The following is a 19,784-nucleotide window of genomic DNA, read 5'->3' on the forward strand; positions in this document are numbered from 1 at the left end:
GAAAAAAGAAATGTTCAACAAACTTTATTTGAAAAACAATAATACAAAAATACAAAAAACAAAGGCGTATTTCTCGTAAAACACGATGTCATGGATTTTTTTTATCCTGTTTGTGGAAAATTTCAAAATTCACTCTAGACATGGTTCTTACTGCACAGTACTTTATAGTATCACTTCTGGCATGTGATGCCTTTTTATGATTTATGTCTGCTACTGGTAGACACATATTGCAAGCTGCAAATTCCAAAAACATGGTAGGTTAATTGAACACTGTAAATTGTACAGGGCTGTGAATGTGTTTATGTGTGCCAGTATGTGTTGAATGTGTCAGTTCAGAGTGTATCGCGCCTTCTGTCCAAAGACAGCTGGGATGCGTTCCAGCATGCCGGCGACTCGTTTGCAGGTATCGGATGGATGGATTCTATACAGGTTCATCACGTGGATTCTTAATATTAATCCATACATTCCATTAAATTTCTTCAAACGGAGGTGATTACACAATTGACCGGTACTGCCTCTGTGGGAATCAATAAACAGCGTCCACTTAGCTTTTCAACAGAGTCCCTTAATTTCACCATACTTTCACTCACACCAATTACTCCAGGTCCAAAGACAAGAGTCGATCTCATTTTACTATCTTGTTTTTGAGTGTGCAGACTGCGACACAGTTTGTTCAGATCTTTCAGTAAACAAAAGAGCTTGCATGCACTCAGTTCTGGAGCCATGTCACCAGGCCTCTTCCCTTGCTGACCACCTAGTTGTAGCACCCAGAATTTAGCGAGCTCGCGAGCACTCTTAGCGTGGCTCGCCACCATGTTGAGGATCAGGGGGTAAAGATCGTGAGTTGCAGCTGGTATAGAGGTCGTCCCAGTGGAGGTGGAGATGCGGATGGGAGGAGGCCGGCTTGACTGTAATGAAAGTATAAATTATGTCAGATCATTCAATTATTGCAGGTGAAAGAATTAGACATTTGGTGGCCTCCACCATAGTTGCCATCATGTCTCAATAATCATGAAATGGATAATGTATATAAAATTTATAGGCACTGCCATGGGGTGACTGTAATTACTGTGCGACCAAAGGCAGCACACTGGACAACTGGTTACCACATCTGCCTCACAGCTCAGAGGTTATGGGTTCAAAAATGTGCACAAATGGAAAAAAATTATAAATAAAATAAAGTAAATGTAAAGTACATTACAGAATGGCAGAGTAGATGGAACATTGGTCAGAAACAGGGGTTCACTTGCATCATATAATACTCTAGTCACCCTAAACATAAATCTTACATCTTACCGGTGGGCACACGATGAGGACGCGCTGTGCAGCTTTGACTTGCTCCGCCAACCAGCGCATGGGACCATCGTATGCAATTCTGCTCTGCTGCCATACGTCGATGGCAACACTGCAGCCTGCGTGCTTCTGCAGGAATTCTGCCAAGGCCATCACAGCCTTCTGGAAAGCTCCATTCTCAGGGGGGTACACCAAAAGCACATGGATGGGAACTTGGGTTGATGTCGGTAACCTTTTAAAGCCCATTGATATGGCCAGGTTTGTCCCATACCGTTTATCTATATCAAAATAAGTAAGTAATCACATCGTAAAAATGTGTAATATTTTATGCGGTGGTGTGTACATTATATTCTAGATCAGGACATTGCTATTAAATGTATGTTTTGAGAAATTCGACTTACAGATAATGTATCCAGACGTTAGGATCATCAAAACAGCCAGTCCGAGATAAAGGTTCACCAATATGCTGGTGAAATTGTTTTTAGGATCTGCACCAGTGAAACAAACGCAAAAGCACTTTAATATAGTCATTCAGAAATATTAAAATATATTTTCAAAATTAAAGCTGCTGTTCATATCCATAATTATGTTGTTTTAGATTTTGCTATTGCATAGTGTTTATTTGTCATACCTGCAGTGGGATTTCCTGTTGTGATATCAATGATCTCAGCTGTCGAGAAATGTATTTCCCATTAGTTCATGGCCGTCATTATTATTACGATTATCGTGATGTACACATGGTTTAAAGATTCCTCACCTGTAGGAGAATCAGTCGGCTTTGGTGCGAGACCTGGAAAAATTAAAAAAAGGAATGATGAATTGCAATTGCTGAAACAAACATTTGTGCTGTGTTTACCACAAAGACAGGCAACAATATATATATATATATGTTATTTTTGTTATTTTGACTTCAAAATGGCGCCGCGTGAGTGGCTGCCTTTCCAGCAGCTCCTATATTTTGTTGTTCTACTTCTTCCTTTCATAACTTTGCTGGTGTGAATCGGGAATTTCTCCATTGCGAGACTAATAAAGGTTTTCTTATCTTCTTATCTTATATATATATATATATATCTTGCCATGCCTTCATATTTTTGCCCTTCATTTAGGAGGCCAAATAATGTCTTGCTGTTTGGTTGTTTGTCCTGGGTGGATGCAAAAGTGCACAATTCATTTGATATTAAACGTTGAGGTGTATGAAAATGTGGGCAAAAATGTGCAAAAAAAAAAAAGTTTCTCCAAAATGGAAGTGGACCTCCTGCACTCGAATGCAATTGGCCCAAGTCCCATCTAAATGTGATCCTCCATGATTCAGAGAGTAGCTTGCTAACCAGCATAAAGATGGACAAACAAATGAAATTCCATCATTTTTTTTCTACTTTTGTGTGAGAAAACCAATTTAGGCCGATTTTTAACCATCTCTCGTAAAGGTGCAATGCCATTCAAGGCCGACAAATTTTAGAATGGAATGATTTCGGTGAAATCCATTTCCCGATTATTTTTTTTGTGTGTGTGTGTGTGTGTGTGTGTGACACATACGTACAGCACATTTGACAATAAAGTTGTATTCAATTCAATTCAAATTCCAACAATGAATGTACATATCAACATTTTTCGTGGCGTAGTTGTATGCTGACTCATTTTGTCTTTTTATGATAATGAGTGCTGCACCAGCACTTGCAGGACAGTGCCATATCTCTGTCTTGTGTGTTTTTGTCTTTTCTTTGTGTTTTGTCAAATTCATTGACACGCCACTCGTCTGCTGTCACAAAAACAAGTGCTACAGTTTTGTAGGTGAGTGACGATTTTTTTTTAAATTAAAGTGTACTTACTGTATGTGGGTGGAGTAGTGACGAATTTTGCAAACTTAGAAGAAGGGCCGCTCCCCAGTGGTGGCAATGGAAGGTTGGCCACCTCGATCGTGGCGCCGTAGCTAGCATGCAGTAAGTAATGAAACCATTTCTAAATTTGACAGACAGAAAAGACGCTGACACTGTAACTTCCACATCTATTTTACAAGCAATCCTTGCTTAAATGCACAGAACAAACAGTGCCATTGACCAAACAGATTAGGAGGCCTATTTTCATGCTCAAGTCTATCACAAAATGCAGTCGAACTGTGCGTGCGGGTGGTCTTTCTTTCGTATTTTCATAGACGAGTAGAGTTCGAAAAGGGTTGTTTGGCCATTGTGGGAGTGAGCGTAGCCAACCTGCTTCCTGGCCTCTAATTACCTTTGAATTTAGCACAGGGGTAGGGTCACACAGTCTTCGACATTGCGGAAGCAGAAATACCGTTGATACGCGAGAGTCGATGCAGAAAATTGAAGCAGGCAAAGTACGTTTATAAGGAACTGCAAAAAGACCTCCATGCCTAGGTGATGTAAAGTTGGCCAGGGCGATCACAGATCACTCCTTTTGAAGTGTGCAGGTAGCAATTGCCTTCCACTAGGAACGTCGTTTTAAAAAATATATAACAAATATGATCATAATGATGCATTCATTTATTTATTTTCTAAAATGATTCAAAGGGTTAGATGCATGCAATTGTCATCTTTATGAATGATGACATCCACCACACGTCTGTGGAGTTCAGAATCTGTCTTCCTGCACCTTGCGCTTGTTTTTTTGCACCTGTAATGGGCAGCATTTTTCACAGCCCCGTTTTTTTAGCGGAGATGGCGGCGCTGTTGGATAATCTGCGCTGGTACGGTTGGATGGATGGCTTGTGGAGTCGAGGATGAGAATGGAGGAGCGTCGGCGCTGAGCGTGGATGCGTATTTGGAATTGAGAGTCGCCGCTTAGATTTGAAGCGGATTTACATTGGACAGGAGAAGTGAACCAATCTCTTTTTTCGTCAATGAACGCTACGGCTACTTGTTTGCTTTCAAACTTAGCTTGTAGCCAAAGTGTGCATATTTTGAGCATGTCTCTGATCCACTGGTGAAAGGACACTTGGATTCTCTCCTCTTTCATCTGAAACTGCTTTAAACAACAAAGCCGATGCAGGAAAAGTGGGTATATGCATGACTGTCCATGTTTTATGTTATATATTGTGTTATATTATTTTGTTATTTTATTTTAACTTTTTTTGTAAAGCGCTTTGTTACAACTGCGGCTGTTGTGAAAGCGCTATACTGTAGAAATAAAGAGGTATTGTATTGTATTGATCATATCGACCGAGATGAAATCAACCACCTGCGCCACAACTTAGACTTGCCCCGGGCTGGTCTCAAGTCAGATCCTTCTGCCTGTTTTCATTGGCATAACTTGCCCAAAAGTAAGCAAATCTTATGATGTTTTCATTTTGTTATCTTGTATTGTATCGTATTGCATTAATGTCCGATATGTGTAACTTTTGCCTTGATTGAAAATAATTGGATTTTATCTACAAACCCATCTAGAATTCAAAATGGAACTCATGGACAGATAAGCAACAACATAGCAGCCATATTTTGAAACACTTTTTCACACAATCAGCTTGCTGTCATGTACAAATCAGCATAATAGCTTTCAAATGGTTTCGTTCTTTTGGGATTTGATTCAGCATTTACATTCCACAATTTGAATCAATCTCTTACTGTAATACCTGCCGTATGCCAGTGAGGTTAAACTCGGCCAGAGGTGGAGAGTATTCACAGAGGTAGACCCTCCTCCCTCTAATGCGTGTGCCGATCAGATATTTTACACTAGCTGCACAGAGACCAGAAATGACAGACATCCATCAAGAATTTCACAAAGTGATTGGTGGAAACAACATCCATTTTAGATAGTTTGGAGGAATTCTGAGTCATTGCGGGTTGAAGTTTAACTTCAAATATAAGACTTCACTTTAAATGGAGCCACGATTCCCGAGCCTTCATACTATGCTACCAGTAACTTCAACTCTCATTTTAAAGGAATATTTTTCAGTCCAAAAGCAACCCAGTGAGTCTTACCATCAATGTTGATTGCCCAGCTTACATTTACCATGTTTATTCCTGACACGTTTACCAGCTCAAACTTCAAGTCTGCGAGCTGAGATGGACTCTTGTCACTCGAAGGGGGCAACTCTGGAGAAAAATATATATTTTTTTTATGCATCAATAATAACTGTCACATGTTCTCAATACTAGACCGTTTTAAAATGTAAAAGGATGTATTTCAAAATGTCATTCAAAGGACGTAGTTTTAGATTGCATTTTTACATTTTGACATCTGCCTACAAATTATTATGACTTCAAGATGGCGCCGCTAGAGTGGCTGCCTTTACAGCAGCTCCTATACTTTTTGTTCTTCTACTTTCTTCCTTTCATAACTTTGCCGCTGTTTTGTTGTGGTTATTATTATTTTAAACACAACATCAGTCCTTATGCTATGCAACCATATCAAACAACCTAGTGGATTGTGACTGGATAATTTGTAATCGACCTATTGGCCAATCTTATGACTAATACCTGAATTAGAATGCCTAGCAACATGTGGCTGTGCAAATAGTTGACATAACCAGAAAAAAAAATCCGAGCAGCTCTGTTGATAAGCCGTGACTGTTACCTCATTAAAATGTTATTTCACTGTTGAAGTCATGTAACGTGCGTCCATGTAAAATGTTTGCAATGTGTGTGCGTGTGTGTTATTATCTTCTAATTAAAACATTGGAAGATAATTATGATCAATGTTAACCCAAAGAGAATGTATTCAAAGTGTTGACATTACATAAATATTTTAGATACAGTCAAACAAAGGCACACACCCACATGAGAGGCTGGCAGGGACATAATTTAGGATTTCCTTTCACGCACTTCTGAAGAGCTCTCATGCAAACTGAGATCCTCGCACGCGAAATGCTGAAATGCTTGAACACATTCTATTCAAAATCTCTCATGACTGAAATCTTATATGATATGCTGAAATGCTCTTATCTGGTATACTGATGTAAATGTTTCAGTCGTGTTTGTTAGAACGTTTCAACATATTAAGAATATTGATTGACAAAACATGAGATCTTGGGCTTTTCTCGGGTGTAAAAAATGGACAGCAGCTACATGGCGGAACGTTAAATATTCATGGTGCACTGATGAGAATAACAAACAGATTTGGACAAGCAAGATATTCCCTCCATATGGCCTACCTTAACCCTTTGAAGTTGGACGACCCACCGAAATTCCCCCAGTGTGGGACAAATAAAGGTTTTCTTATCTTATCTTATCATCTGTCAAAACAAATCACTGCTGCACGTCGTCAGCTGAGTACATGTGTGAACATGTTATGCATCTTCCAAAAGCTGAGTTTCTGGAGATTTGAATGGTGCCCAACATTTTACAATTGTCAAATTTGAACTGGAACTTGGGGAGACCTCAATCTTTGATCCTGTATTGTTTTCAAGTCCTAATCAACATTCTAAATTCGTTTTCAAGGCAGAGTTTGTGAAAAGAAATTAGACGAACATAAGATTAGCCTTTTTTCTGTTTTCAAACATCCATTGTTCAGTAACAGAAGCACTTCCACAGATTCTGACTGTTTGGGAGACATATTCAAAATGATAACATTTTGAATATTTCAAAAAGAGACCAAAACTATACTGATACTCCAAATGGTTCAAGAAGAGCTACAAATTTACTTTGGGTGCACCTTTTTTTCAGGCGTTTTTGGCAAAGTTGCCCTCAGTCTAAGGGGTTTTAAGAAAATAAGGCAGAAACTTTTTTTTTCACTGTGACAAATCATCAAAATGGTAATTTAGTGTAACTTACAGTGAAACATTCATCATTCAGTTAAACGGTACTCTTTTTTTTTTCACATGTACTTTTACTGAAGTACAGAGCTAGGCACTTTTGCCACCTCTGCCCTCTGGATAAGCCTACATACAAGAAAAAATAAAACATACATACTATAATTTTGCCGACACTTCACGTTCTGTAAAGTCAAAATACAACATGTCTCATTATTGTGACAGAACTTCAATGAACCTGTCATAGAGCTAATCACACATCAAGGCAACTTACAATGTCGTGTGACGTCACGAGATCCGCAAGGTAAAAGCAGAGAAAAAGTTGAAGCCTCGACATGGCCAAAACTGTGTACAAAACACACACGCACACGCAGAAGTCAGATGCTTGCTTTTAAGAATGGAGAGAAAACGCAGTCTTACCGAGTCCGTTCAAGGCTCCGCCCACTCGAGCCGCTCTGGCGTGTGCTCCGCTCGCCTTTCGAACGGTAAACTGGCTTTTTATTTCTGCAACTACAGTACCTGTACTCGCGTTTGATTACTGTACCTGTTTATTATGCATGCCACTGACGTCATTGTACATAGATGACCATAACCTTATGGGATTGAGGCGCTCCGGATGGTCCACTGAATCATTTTTGATTTCTGCTTGAAAGCCTTTGGGTGTCAAACACAAAAAAAAGTAAACAACTTTTGTGAATCTTTGAATATGTAAAGCCTATTTCGCATGATTTTGAATGCTTGTTGAGGTTTGTTTATTTCAAAGTGTATTTCTTAAGTGCTAAGTGGGTCCGCTAATAAGAAACACTTCATGGACCCATACACTGATAAGAAAAATGTTGCGAAATTGTTGATTCTCTGTGTAAACTTTACTTAACCATTGCAATGGTGATCTGTTTTTTCCCCCTTTCCTTTTATTTTGTGTGTTTTCAACGTTCGTGTTCATAAATAGACTTGACATTTGAGGCCACTGGCTGAATTGAATTTGATATTGTAAACCGGTTACGTGATATATGGCCCACATGTGCCACCGTCGATATGCATTTGGGAATGTCATTCACGTAAAATATTAAGACAGGTTGTTGTCACTTTTGTCACTTTAGATTATGAACTAGCACAGCAGAGGATATTATAAAGTCCTGTTTGGATCCAAACAAAAGCAGACCGAGTTAAACATTTCTTACCAGTGAAATTAATGAGTGACCATCTCGGTCAGGAACTTAATAAGGGCACATGCAAAATGTAATAATGTCTTGCTGAAACATAAATAGCAGTGTCTAAAGTGTCAAATGGGGCAGCGTGGTGTGGCGAGCACATCTGTATGAGTGTTGAACAGTTCTGGTTTTGAATCTTTTGCATGTCCTTCGCGTGCTTGTGTGGTTTTCACTGGGTACTCTGGCTTCCTGGTATTTCTTTATTTATTTGTTTATTTTGCACATGGGATTGAGTTTCTTATTAATTGTTGTTGGGTTTCAACTTTTTCCACTCATTCAGTTTCGTTGAAAAGTACCACCTCCACAAACCATGAGATATTAGCCTTTAAAGAGGTGGCAATATTGATGTTGTATCACAAGAAATGGTAATGCCATATTTTGGCCATATTGTTATTTTATCAAAATCTGACTATTTCATTTAAGGTCTGTCTACATGTGTCCTCTCATGTAGTGATTGTCAAACTATAAACCAAGTGCAGATCAAAAAATAGTTAGCTCTTCAAATCAGAATCAGAATCATCTTTATTGGCCAAGTATGTAGAAGACACAAGGAAATTGTCTCCGGTAGTAAAGACTTCATCACTATTATTGCAATAACACGCCGTGCTAACCAGTTGTTGGCCTCTGTTGACTTTTTTTCAAATAACTTGTAATCTAAGATGAGTTACTTTGAAAACCAAGCCATCAACTTAACTAAATTTACATATAAAGTCAAATAAGCAGTTAAGCAAGTTAGTTACTTTTCCAAGGTAAATGTGGCAACACTGACAGTAACGTTTTGACGTTTGAACATTTAATTCAGTGATTCTTTCACATACCACTAGAGGGAGCCTGCGGACCCCTAATGGTACCCCACTTTGAGAATCACTGTTCTAATGTTCGCTCTTGTTTCCACTGACAGCTGACCGTTACATGAAAAGAACCCAACCAGAAGCAGCATGTCGTCTTTGGCCATGCCTGGCGTAGCCGGAGCCAAACAACTTGTGAGTGGGAGATGTTCAGCGTACAGCAGGAGCTTCTTCACCCGTTTGCCTGACTGTCAGTTTGTTCCGAGAACCTGCCGCCTTGGTGCTGTCTCCCACCATTACAGATGCGTCAGTACCACAGATCCTCGTCGGACTCCAGCGTCACCATCTTCAGCGTCGTCTTCAGCCCATCAGAAATCCTACAGTTTCGTTATCATTGGGTCGGGATCAGCAGGCTGCGTTCTCGCCAATCGTCTCACAGAGGATGCCCAGGAGTCAGCCTTGTTGTTGGAAGCCGGACCAAAAGACATGTTGCTCGGCAGCGTACGGCTGTCGTGGAAGATCCACATGCCAGCTGCACTGACCTACAACCTTTGTGACGACAAGTACGGTAGTCAATTAATTTGGGACCCTTGACAGCTTCTGACCAATATTCAAAAAGAAATTGCAGACCACAGCAGTAGGAATTAGACGTGTCTTTTGCTGAATTACAAATATCTGTTATCCAGTCATTAAATACTGTATGATATAAATGAAATACTGCAAAAAAATAGTTCTTTTTCCATATAAGATATAATGTAAATACAGTGCTCATTTTTTAAATTTATCGATGAATATTTTCTGATATTTCCCGCCATCTGAACTACGGTGTCGCCCTTCTTTCTCCGACAGGTACAACTGGTACTACCACACCTTGCCTCAGGCCCACATGGACAACCGGGTCATGTACTGGCCGAGGGGGCGAGTCTGGGGCGGCTCGTCTTCGCTCAACGCCATGGTGTACATCCGTGGGCATGCTGAAGACTACAACCGCTGGCAGAGGGAAGGAGCCGAGGGCTGGGATTACAACCACTGCCTGCCTTACTTCAGGAAAGCGCAGTGCCACGAGCAGGGAGGCAACAGGTTTGCAACAACAACAAAAATTGCTTTGTGTCCTTGTGGTCAAATGAACTTCTTCCAGTTTTACACAGTAATCAAGACTAAAACATTCAATTATCTTAATCAACTATGCAGAAAATGAATTGATTGACTGATCTTCTATTTAAACATGGTTGGAAGGGAAAATGTCTCTCTGAATGTGTGGTTCCCATGCCGGTGTCATAATCGGTAGAACAATGCTGCCTGTGGAGTGGTTGAATAGCAGATGTCACCTTTGACTGCCTCAACCCAACCTTGGATCATATTTATCTGGGAGTCATTAAAATGGCCAATAGGGTAGTAATACTGATAAGCAACAAACGTACAAAAGATGAGCGGCCCGGTGGAGGCGTGGCTAGCGTTTTGACCTCACAGTGCAGAGGTACCGGGTTCGATTCCGGCTCCGGCCTTCCTGTGTGGAGTTTGCATGTTCTCCCCGTGACTACGTGGGTTTTCTCCGGGTACTCGGGCTTCATTCTAAAAACATGCATGGCAGGCTGATCGAACAATCTAAATTGCTCCTTGGCGTGAGTCTGCCCTGCGATTGGCTGGCAACCGGTTCAGGGTGTCCCCCGCCTACTACAAAAAGACAGCTAGTATAGGCTCCAGCACAGCCCGCGACCCTTGTGAGGATAAAGCGGATCAGTAAATTGATGCATGGATGGCTGGATGTACAAAATATACATAGAGCCATAAAGCCATATGAACTTTCTGACAGTTAAATAACATTGATCAACAACAGCAATGCAAGCATTGGCTGTCTTAGCCATTCCGCATTGCAAAATGTAATTGCAGTCAAAAATGGACTCAATTCAGATTCGTGAATCACTTCAATGTGTTCTCCGCAGGTACCGTGGAGGTAGTGGCCCACTACACGTGTCCCGGGGGAAGACTAACCATCCTCTTCACAAGGCTTTTATTGAGGCAGGGCAACAGGCGGGATACCCCTTCACTGAAGACATGAATGGATATCAACAAGAAGGCTTGGGCTGGATAGACATGACCATTTTTAAAGGTAAAGAAGCTAAAGAACTACGACAACTTGAAGATCTTTACATTGGATTCATAGTCCGCCACGACCGCACCAATCTGTATCCATGTGTTTTGATTAGTAATTCAGGGATAACATTGTTACTGCCAGTCAATTTTTTTCTTAGTTTTGCTCGATCCCCTCATAGGTTTAACGTTATTATGCTTTAATTTCATACATACATAATTTGCAGGGAAGAGGTGGAGCACAGCCAGTGCCTACCTGAGACCAGTTTTGGATCGACCCAACCTAAAGACAGAGGTGCGCTGCCTGGCCACCAAGATCCTGTTTGATGGCCACCGAGCTGTGGGCGTGGAGTATGTGCAGAGAGGAGAGACAAAACGGGTCAGAGGACATTGAAGTTCAATTTATCTGCTATAGTATTCACTCCATTTCACTTTGTTGACATTTTGTCCTGGTGCAGTCTTATTTATATAATTGCAATGGAATAATTAACCAATGAAGCTACACACCATATGAAAAATAACATAAGCTTGCATTTTTTTCAAACATAATAAAAATCATGAGTATGTAAATTTGCCATATTTGTCAATAAGTATTTAACAAAACAATGCCTGGGCCTCCAGCATGGTGGTGTGTGATGTCACAGAAAAATTATTACTATTATCACTTTCGTGGCCAAGGCTGTGAATATCTCCACTAAAAAATAAAAAAAAAATAGTTCCATTGGATTTAGAAATCAGAGATATACATCTGTTGCACATGATTAAAATGTGTTGAACTTACAAACATCAGTTGAATATTTTTGAGGAAAACACTAGAAAAATGACCGTAGTTGAGCACATTTTAATCACTTGCTGTCATGTTTTGGTTTGTGACCAACAGGTGGCACTGTAGGGCTCTCTCTGCAGCTGCACACCTGTTGGTCGTTATGACATTATTACTGTAAAAGGACTCCTGGCACGACCAGTCGGTGTTGGGTCATTGCTGTATTTGTTTGTTGTTGCTGTCATTTTTGTCTGTCATGTTCTTGATCATGTTTTGGTGACTGTTCATTTTTAGCTACAGCCTGGGTTTTGTTTGATACTTTGGATTTGTTTTGTTTTCAGGACTTTGTTTTGGATTTAGCTTTCTGTGTTTTTATCAATACAACCCAATTCGTCAAGTTCACAGTGTTCCTCCCTCCTGCCTGCTTTTTGGGGTCTACCAGCCACCTCGCAACGGGATAATTTCAACCAAAGTCATGTACATGTCATTATTTTCTTAGTAAAACTGACAGAATCTATTAGGACATTTGGATTTTTATTACAATTTCATATTGTAAATATGTGTACTGTGAATAGAATTGTAGGGGGAGAAATTCATCAATCTTTTATGATGATTTTAACACAAAATGTGGGAAAAGGGAAGCGCTGTGAATACTTTCTAGTTGCACTGTCGATGCACCTAACTTGAATCAGTTCACAAACTCACAAATCAGCTGCTGTTACTTTGCAGGCGTTTGCAGACAAAGAGGTCATCCTGAGCGGCGGCGCCATCAACTCGCCGCAACTTCTCATGCTGTCTGGTGTGGGAAATGCCGATGACCTCAAGCAACATGGCATTCCTGTGGTCCAACACTTACCAGGTGAAATTCCCGACAGAAATGAGATGAGCTTGGTCAAGATGAGATCTTGACATTGAGAATGTTTTTGGGTTTTTTTCAGGTGTGGGCAACAACCTCCAGGATCATTTGGAGTTGTATGTCCAGCAGAAGTGCACTCAGCCCATCACGCTGTACAAAGCCCAGAAACCTTTCCACATGGTCAAAATTGGGCTGGAGTGGCTCTCTGTGTTCACTGGTAATGCTCTCAAGTGCAGAATTCGCGATTTCAATTACCGTATTTTTCGCACTATTAGGCGCACCTAAAAGCATTCGATTTTCTCAAAAGCCGACAGTGTGCCTCATACTTCGATGCGCCTTATATATGGATCATTTGTTCTGTAAAGCGCTTTGTTGCAGCTGCAGCAGTTGTGAAGGCTCTCTATAAATCAAGTTGTATTGTATTGTATTGTCTTTAGCATAGCTCCATCTAGTGGATACATAATTCAAACACAGCCACTATTGTATCTATACGCCTCATAATGTGGTGCACCCTATATATGGAAACAGTTTTAAAACACGGCATTCATTTAAAGTGCACCTTATACTCCGAATCGCCTTATCGTGCGGAATATACGGTAGTCATACACCGGTCAAATTGTGAGCTTGTGATTATTTATTGGTTGAACGGGTTGCTTTTAGCTGGAAATGACACAAATGTGCCAAAAGGGTGACGGAGGCAGGTGGACCCAAATGCAAGTTGCGAGGAACTCAAAAAAGATTCCATTCACAACAAATCCAAAACCGAGACTATTCCAAAATTTTAAATAGTTGGGGTAAAAAATGGAGACAATCGCAGCTTAAAGAACTCAGTGGACAGGTGACTTCATAGATGTGGCGACCATACTGGACGAGGTAAGTTTCCATCAATGGCAGGAAGAGTCAGGAGAACTCAGATTGACTGAAGAAATTACAGAAATTACATCAACTTCAACTGTAATTCAGTTTGAAAATTACTGGCTGTGGGCGGTGGAATTCATACCCAACGGTGCACTATATGTTTGTTTTGCACCAAGACCAACTGCGTGCCAAACTTTTAAGTCTATCGGAAGTACAGTATATCATTGAGACGCCAAAGCTAATCAATTTTACTCATTAATAACAGTAGACTCTTTATCCTGCTCAAATAAAAACAGATATGAATATATGTTGGAAGGTTTTTTTTAACTCTATCATTTCATTTTTATTTTTATTACACTGGAACCTCGGTTTGCGAACGACCCAATTTAGGAGAATAAATCTTACTTCAAGCTACAGATTATTTTTGTAGCAGTCCTGGCATGGCCGCGGAAGTCTCTGAACTTTGCGCCTTTTATCACACCGCATAAACTTTATTGGCGCTGTGCTTCAGGTATCATCGTCTTTTTTGCCTGAAATGCTCAAAAACAAAAGATGTAGGATTGCGGTGGCAGTTTCAAACATCTCACCGGTCATGCCTTCTGTCTCTGAATGGTTGTTTTTCCTATGACGTGGTGGTTTCTTAAAAATATAGTTATTTGGAATGTTCGAGATTATTACAATTTACTACAATTCCTTCGAATCGAGAACACCGTGTTTCATCAGGGATATGATTATTATGTTTCAAAACGAAAACCGTTCTTAAAAGGACAATGCAGAACAAAAAAGAAAATGTCTGTGAAAGCAAATGAAATTGAATTTGACTCAAATGTGGCCACATTGTAATATTTACTGTATGCATGCAATATATTTCTACACTTTAAAAACAATGCAAAAACAATCATTATATATAAAGTCGGGACTCATCCAAAAGTAACACCACTTGTCGCATTTGACTTAGAATCTTTTCAAGCAAACGTGTTTGTTTTTCATTGCTTTACTTACTTTATTTTTGTGAGACTTGTGAGCAATATTTCCCTCGAAATTTTGATTGAATTTGTCAGTGTTTTATGGTCCATGTTTAATTTGCTGCAATCATTACTTAACTGTTATCGTACTTGGGAGTACTTGGAAAAAGTTCCCAAATCTGGCAATCAGACCCTTCATTGTTCTCTCTCTCTCTTTTTGTCATGTGTCTCCAAGGTTACGGAGCAACAGCACACTTGGAAAGCGGAGGCTTTATTCGCAGTCGGCCACAGGTCCAACATCCTGACATACAGTTTCACTTCCTGCCCTCACAGGTCATTGACCATGGGCGGGTTGCTTCAAAGGTGGAAGCTTATCAGGTTAGTGCGCTGTGGCTAGATTTTGGTTTTCGATGGGGCTGGAAAGTCTGTTTATGTTCTTGGAAATTGAAGTGTGCGTGGATGATTGTTCAGATAACACTCACCGACGCAGAAAGAGAGCAATGAAACTCACGTGTCACTCAGAGAGAAAATAAAAATTATTGCTCCCCCCCCCCCCGTGGTAAAAAACAACAGCAGTGTCACAAGAAATTTCCAGAGAAGTTGATTGATCAGATCATAGGTAGCCAATAAAGGGAGGCCAGAGTAGGAGTTATGTGCTCCATCTTACGAGTAATAAGAATAATAATAATACATTATATTTGAAAGTGCTTTTCATCATACTCAAAGACACTTTACAAGAGCTTAAAACACAGGATAAAAATGTGCACTTAAAACAAGCATACATCGTTTACAAAGTACCAGCCAAGAGGCGAAGAGCAACATTCTGGACCAGCTGGAGAGGCTTAGTGCAGGATTGACTCACTCCAAAGTGCATTGCAGTAATTGATCCGGGATGTGATGAAGGCATGAATTGCTGTCTCAAGGTGCTCATGAGAAAGGAGAGGTTTTACTTTAGCCAGCTGTCTAAGATGAAAGACGTTGCATTTAACAATAGGACCAATTTGTTGGTCCAATTTAAAATCACTGTCCCGGTTTGAGACTGTTGACTTAAGACATGGGTGTCAAAGTCAGGTCCTGGAGGGCCGCTGTCCTGCATGTTTTCCAAGCCTCCCTGTTGCAACACACCTGATTCAAATGATCAGATCATCAGCAAGCTCTGCGCAAGCCTGACATTGAACCTGTTCATTTGAATCAGGTGTGTTGCAACAGGGAGACTTGGAAAACATGCAGGACAGCGGCCCTCCAGGACCTGATTTTGACACCCCTGACTTAAGGTAAGGAGACAGGGGGCGCAAGTCTACAGGATGGGATGTACAAGGGCCACTGGGACCAAACAGTATCACTTCTGTCTTCTTTTCATTGAAATTCAAGAAATTTTGTGCCATCCATGTTTTGGTTTCCTCCAGGCAAGATCCTATTATTTGTTGTCAAATCTATAAATGGCCTCGCTCCACCTGAGCTCTCTGAGCTGCTCCGCCCCTACACACCTGCCCGGCGCCTCAGGTCTGCGGACCAAACTTTATTAGAAGTACCAAGAACGAAATGGAGGCTCAGAGGGGATCGATCCTTTTCCTTTGCTGCTCCCTCTTTCTGGAATGACCTCCCTCTGAATATTGGGAAAAGCCCCTTGCTGCCCATCTTTAAAATCCGCCTCAAAACTCACTTGTATTCTTTGGTATTTGACTCAGCATGACTCGGACTGGATATTAGTTTTACTGCCTGGTGCCTTCTACCATTTTGTTACTGATGCATCAAACCATGAAATAATGTCACATCAGGTGTGCTCCTAAATGACTCAAACTGGAAGAGGGAGGGGGAATGGAGCAGATGTGGGAAAAACCCAGGACTCTAAGTTAACAAAAGAAAACAATGAGTACATTTCCACTCAGTGTGGTATTCACTTTTGTTGCCAGCCAGAGGCACTGATGAGATTTTGGAGCTGCCGGACAAGGACCAACTTTATTGGTTGTTTTTCCTCAGGCAAAGAGGTACAAAATAGAGCCAAAGAGAGTGTTTATTATTATTATTATTATTTTTCGGATAGATCATTGATTTCATGCACAACTGTCAAGGCAGACTGACAGTTTTAATAAATATGACAACAAAATAAAAATGATGATTATTATTATTATTATTGTTGCAGCCCAGTGGTCCAGTGGTTAGTGCGTCGACCTCACAGTGCAGAGGTACCGGGTTCAATTCCAGCTCGGGCCTCCCTGTGTGCAGTTTGCATGTTGCCCCCAGGCCTGCGTGGGTTTTCTCCGGGTAGTCTAGTTGAACACTCTAAATTGTCCCTAGATGTGAGTGTGAACGTGGATGGTTGTTCGTCTCTGTGTGCCGTATGATTGGCTGGCAACCGGTTCCGGGTGTCCCCCGCCTACTGCCCGAAGATAGCTGGGATAGGCTCCACCCCCCCCCCCCCCCCCCCCCGCAACCCTTGTGAGGAGAAGCGCATTGGAAAATGGATGGATGGATTATTGTTGCAACCTCCCTCCTTAACCCTTTCATGCACCCCTGTAACCTGATAACATGCTAAGCTGTCCACTGTAGTAACCGCTGTGCGTGAAAGTGTTCAGGGTGTAATGTTTAATTGGCATTAAGATAATGACACATTTCCTGTCGGCGCTCCCCAGGCCCTCAAATTCTGAGTACCTTGTCGAATGTCGTAGGTTCATGTGGGACCAATGAGAAGCACGAGTATTGGCTGGATGAAGCTGAAGAGCAGCAGCCCTCAGGACCATCCGATTCTACAGCCGAACTATCTGTCCACAGGTACGTAGTCATCACTGAGGACCCATAAGAAACCGACACAGATTCAGTTTTTGATTCCCATCACCACCATTGTCCCCTCTCAGATGTCGATGTTTTGGAGTTCAGAGAATGTGTCAAACTCTCCCGTGAGATTTTTGCCCAAAAGGCATTCGACCCGTTCCGGGGGGCAGAAGTCCAGCCCGGTCCTCAGATCCAGTCCGACGCCGACATCGATGCCTTTGTGCGCCGCAAGGCTGACAGTGCATATCACCCATCGTGCACGTGCAAGATGGGTTCGCCCTCCGACCCGATGGCGGTTGTCGACTCCGAGACCCGCGTATTTGGTGTCGAGGGCCTCCGCGTGGTCGACGCATCCATCATGCCGAGCATCGTTAGCGGCAACTTAAACGCTCCCACCATCATGATCGCAGAGAAGGCCGCCGACCTCATTAGAGGTCGCCCGCCGCTCGTTGACCCGCAAGTTCCAGTGTACCGGCCGCCGACGCTCGACACTCAAAGATAAAGTCGGAACAAGGTCCCGATGGTAACTGAACGGCCTTTTTGAAGTAAATGCCACTTGAGCAGAAGAAACCTATTACATCATACTCTCTGGGACTGAGCCATACCATGTTGAGTCAAATTAGAATCCCACTAATTGAATCTGAATCAATTCGTTCCACTTTAAATTGAATGAACCGTTCTTGAATCATATCACACCTAGTAAATCGAGATATGTATTGAATCGCCTTTTATTGGAGAGATACTAGTTACAACTAGTAACTAAAAAAAGGTTACAAAGTCAGTCACAGATCTCATGCAGGCAACCATTCAGCCTTTTGATGCTACCGGAATCGAGAGGTCCACATCACCAATTTGTGTCAAAATAGCAATTGTCCGTTGCTTCACACCATTATTCTCCTTTTCCATCGTCCCGGTTCCATACCCCAAACCAGCCTGGTTCCGCCCTGTGTGGTTGCTATTCCCAGACACTTTTTTTGAGCCTGGGTGGTAACAATGGCACCATTCCCCAGAACGTGTTCCAACCTCGGTCGAGAATGCAAGTCGAGGATGTCACTGTCATCTGATTGGCTGACAGATGTTGGCGTTTCTATGAGTGATGCAGCAGAAACTGCGCTTGTCCATTTCCTGGTTTTAAGTGAGCAAGACACAGCCGCCCGCCAGGCGGCGCCAAGTCAGGAATACAGTATAAATAGTTAACACGCGCTTTACAACAATACAGAACCATATTTACAATTTCTTATGTACCTGTGGATGTAATAGCAAAGCCTGTGATAAAAATGTACACAAATTGGTTTGGGGTTGAAACCTTAGCTTAGGATCCTCCCGTGTGGAATTTGCATGTACGTACTTCTTGTGCTTGTGTGGTTTTAAATTTTAAGTTTCTAAATCATCCACTGCTATGATTATGAATACTTTTTTTTATCTACCGGTATATGTGCCTTTGATTGCCCAAAAGTCAGCTTTGAGTGTCTCCATCTAACGCATGACTTTCAGGTGGACAAATAAAAATAAATACATGGATTGAAATGTCTCCATCCTCAGGTGCGGTGGACTTTATTTCCGCTAAATTGAGCTGTCCAATGAAAAACAATCAATTTTTGCCAATGCTGTATTGAACACATAACTGACAACCCCATTTGCAAGATATTTTAATCTATGCTTCATGAATCAGGTCACATCACCGAGAGTTGTTTTATTTGAAGAGATCTCAAGTGAACAGTTCCTTCCTGAGAACTTGATGTGAGTTGCTTTGATCACCACAGAAAATTGCTCCGAGTGTGAACATTGGCACAGATCAGATACGAGTGGAAAATCATACGAATACCCAGAAGAAGAAAGAAGCATTTGTGCTGTTGCTGTTTCCAATCACACCTGTTTCAAATAGGACACTGGATCATTATGGCTTTGATTACCAAACCACAGTCATTTCCTGGACATTTAATTACATCAATCACTTTGTTGATTGCCATATTAGTGTCGTAGTTTCTTGTGTGTGTGCTGATCTGTCTTTCTGGTATGCTGCGGCTGTCGTTGCTGTGCCGTCAAATGACTCACTATTGCTTTTGTTGCAGACTAGTCTGGTCACGGTTTGTTTCAAGCCAGTAAATGCACACTCAAAATACGTCATTGATACAGATCCACCTTTATTCTACACAGCTGATTTGGAGCAAAAGATGACTCCACTGTCATGATTCTGTTTTTGTTTTGCCTACGTTTTGGTTTTGTTTCCGCATGTGCTTTCTTGTCTTCCTCGTTTGGTGTTCTGTCCATCTGTTCTTGTCATCTGGGTCCCTTGCGTCAACCAATCAGCTGCCTCAAGCCTTTGTGTCTTGTCCAGGTGTTTCTTGTTGTCTCGTCAGTTTGCTTGTATTTAGTGCCCTGGGTTCTGTCCGTCTTTGTCAGATCGTTTTGTGACTGTCGCGTCGTTGGTTTGTTTCTGTTGAAGTCGTGTTTTGGTTCCTCTCGTGTGACTTTGAATTTTGAGC

The 19,784-nt window shown here is 41.5% G+C and overlaps 2 protein-coding genes across 5 annotated transcripts; one reads left to right on the plus strand and one right to left on the minus strand.

Annotated features, from left to right (window-relative positions):
• Window positions 1–4: 4 nt before the first annotated feature.
• Window positions 5–7,461, minus strand: il17rb (interleukin 17 receptor B). Of its 3 annotated transcripts, XM_086105967.1 has the most exons (11): window positions 7,415–7,461; window positions 7,269–7,339; window positions 7,155–7,179; window positions 5,226–5,339; window positions 4,877–4,980; window positions 3,123–3,252; window positions 2,051–2,083; window positions 1,925–1,963; window positions 1,695–1,781; window positions 1,297–1,571; window positions 5–908 (listed from the first exon to the last, which is right to left on the minus strand). In XM_086105967.1, exons 2-11 carry the CDS (start codon window positions 7,329–7,331, stop codon window positions 480–482), a joined length of 1,299 nt encoding a protein of 432 aa, XP_085962093.1. In that variant the 5' UTR covers window positions 7,332–7,339; window positions 7,415–7,461; the 3' UTR covers window positions 5–479. The 3 variants fall into 3 exon arrangements, with proteins under 3 accessions (XP_085962093.1, XP_085962096.1, XP_085962104.1); XM_086105970.1 differs by lacking the exons at window positions 7,155–7,179; window positions 7,415–7,461 and having other exon boundaries at window positions 7,269–7,376; XM_086105978.1 differs by lacking the exons at window positions 4,877–4,980; window positions 5,226–5,339; window positions 7,155–7,179; window positions 7,415–7,461 and having other exon boundaries at window positions 7,269–7,384.
• chdh (choline dehydrogenase) lies at window positions 7,381–18,829 on the plus strand. Of its 2 annotated transcripts, none has more exons than XM_086105953.1 (10): window positions 7,381–7,479; window positions 9,107–9,556; window positions 9,843–10,073; window positions 10,937–11,103; window positions 11,312–11,463; window positions 12,577–12,706; window positions 12,786–12,920; window positions 14,762–14,904; window positions 17,196–17,298; window positions 17,382–18,829. In XM_086105953.1, exons 2-10 carry the CDS (start codon window positions 9,144–9,146, stop codon window positions 17,798–17,800), a joined length of 1,893 nt encoding a protein of 630 aa, XP_085962079.1. In that variant the 5' UTR covers window positions 7,381–7,479; window positions 9,107–9,143; the 3' UTR covers window positions 17,801–18,829. The 2 variants fall into 2 exon arrangements, with proteins under 2 accessions (XP_085962079.1, XP_085962084.1); XM_086105958.1 differs by lacking the exon at window positions 7,381–7,479 and adding an exon at window positions 7,500–7,673.
• Window positions 18,830–19,784: the final 955 nt, after the last annotated feature.

The sequence above is a fragment of the Hippocampus guttulatus genome, chromosome 1, assembly GCF_054856545.1.
Source record: "Hippocampus guttulatus isolate MCC_2025c chromosome 1, RoL_Hgut_1.0, whole genome shotgun sequence".
Classification (NCBI taxonomy): Eukaryota; Metazoa; Chordata; class Actinopteri; order Syngnathiformes; family Syngnathidae; genus Hippocampus; species Hippocampus guttulatus.